The sequence below is a fragment of the Chamaea fasciata genome, unplaced genomic scaffold (assembly GCF_029207755.1).
Source record: "Chamaea fasciata isolate MVZ Bird 193981 ecotype frontalis unplaced genomic scaffold, bChaFas1.0.hap1 SCAF_23, whole genome shotgun sequence".
Classification (NCBI taxonomy): domain Eukaryota; kingdom Metazoa; phylum Chordata; class Aves; order Passeriformes; family Sylviidae; genus Chamaea; species Chamaea fasciata.
This window is the reverse complement of record NW_027094108.1, coordinates 7,596,958-7,598,794: the sequence shown is the minus strand read 5'-3', so window position 1 is coordinate 7,598,794 and position 1,837 is coordinate 7,596,958. Positions and strand designations below refer to the sequence as shown.

At 60.1% G+C, this 1,837-nt stretch overlaps 1 protein-coding gene across 1 annotated transcript in view; it reads right to left on the bottom strand.

The window, feature by feature from the left end:
• The window catches only part of SLC2A1 (solute carrier family 2 member 1), a 13,715-nt gene extending 12,507 nt beyond the window's left edge, over positions 1-1,208 (bottom strand). The window contains exon 1 of the mRNA XM_066202916.1: positions 1,127-1,208. Coding sequence (XP_066059013.1) covers positions 1,127-1,144 — 18 coding nt within the window. The 5' untranslated portion in view covers positions 1,145-1,208. The remainder of the gene's footprint in view (positions 1-1,126) is intronic.
• Positions 1,209-1,837: the final 629 nt, after the last annotated feature.

The window sequence follows — 1,837 nt, the reverse complement described above, 5'->3', positions numbered from 1 at the left end:
CAGATTTTCTTGGGTATGAGACCAAATTTGCGTTTAATTCCTGCCCCCCATCACCGCGCTGCCGGGCCGGCACGTTTCCCGGCTCCCACCCCCAATCCCACCCCTCATCCTGGAAAAACAGGGGCTGCGGCCGAGCCTGCTCGGATTGAAATCATTAAAAAAACTAGGAGATAGATTGATAGATATAGATCCTTAATTTTAAGAAAAATTGTGTATTTCATGCTCCAAAGGGGAGGGGGAGGAGAAGAGGGAAACTGGGAGTTGTTTCCAAGGGGGGGAAAATACCAAGCGGGATCGTTTCCGTCACATCTTTAATTAGGATAAAATCACGATTTTGGGGGGGTTAATTCCACTTCGTGCCGCCACGCAGCCAATTTCCTAACACATCCCACCTCCCCCCCCCCCCCCCCGAAAAAAAAAGCCAGTTGGATTTATCCCAACCTTTCCCAGACGGGAATATTTTGGGTGGTTGAGATGAAGCAAATGGGGTTGATGTCAGTGACCTACTGGAATTAACTACCAGGATCGTTCTGGACTTTTTTACCCCCAAAATTCATTACAAATTTAACAACTCTATAAATCAGTCGATTTGGGATGGAGAGGGTGTTGGGGGATCCCAGCCGCTGCCGAGCGGCTGGGAGAGCTGAGAATGTTTAATAACTCACAGTTCGGGATAAATTAATGGGAATTGGGTCAGGAACTCTAAGCGGGCTGTGCCCGGCCGAACCCAAACACTGCGGAGATTCAGGGGGGTCCCGGCGGGGTCCACGCCGACCTCGCACCCCCCAAAAGCCACCTCGGCCCTTGCTGGGCTCTAGGGCCACCTTCCCGACCGCCCCCCCCCGAAACGGGGTCAAAAGGGGACAGTATTGGGTCGGGTCCCATCGCCGTTCCGCATTTCGGGGGGGAACGGGGAGCCCAGAAGCGGCTGCCGGGCTTGCTGCGACGCACTGAGCCGGCATCGGCCGCTCTTTGGGGAGGGCTCCGCTCGGGCATAGTACAAAATAAGGCAAAAAGGTGTTCGCGGCCGGCGGCAGCAAACCGCGCGTGGGCGGGGGGTGGCGGGGCCTCGTGCGGAGGCGGCCAGGGGTTGTGTAAACGCAGGACCGGGGGTTGCGGGGCTCACCTTGCTGCCGGTATCCATGGCGGGGGCCGGGCGGGCGAGCGGGCGGGCGGCGGGGCCGGGGGCGCTGCGCGGGGCGCGGAACGGAGCGGGGCGGAGGCGCGGCCGCCGCCCGCCGGGCATTGGAGCCGCTTAAGAGCGCGGGCGGGGGCGGCGCGAGGCGGCGGCGCCCATTGGGCGGTGTGGGGCAGGGGGCGGGGCCAGACCGGGGGGCGGAGCGGAGGGGCCGTGAATGGGGGGCGTGGGAGGGGGCGCGCGAGGGGGGCGCGCGGGGGGGTGGTGGCGGCGCGTGCGGGGCTGCACGTGGACTGCGGGGGAGGGGACGGTCCGTGTGTGAGAGTGTGAGTGTGAGTGTGAGTGTGTGTGTGTGTGTGTCCTTGTGTCTCTGTGAGTGTGTGTCCTTGTGTCTCTGTGAGTGTGTCTCTCTGTGTGTCTGTGTAAGAGTGTGTCCTTGTGTCTGTGTGAGTGTGTGTCCTTGTGCCTGGGTGTCTGTGTGTGTCTGAGTGTGAGAGTGAGAATGAGAATGTGTCCTTGTGTCTCTGTGAGTGTGTGTGTGTTAGTGTGAGGGACGAGAGTGTGTGTGTGTGAGTGTGTGAGAGAGGGAGTATGCAGGGGTGTGCGTCACTGTGTACACCTGTGTGAGTGTGTGTGTAAACACTCACATGCTCATGAGTGCATGCGGCTGCGCATATGGCAGGTGTGGGGGTTGAGTGT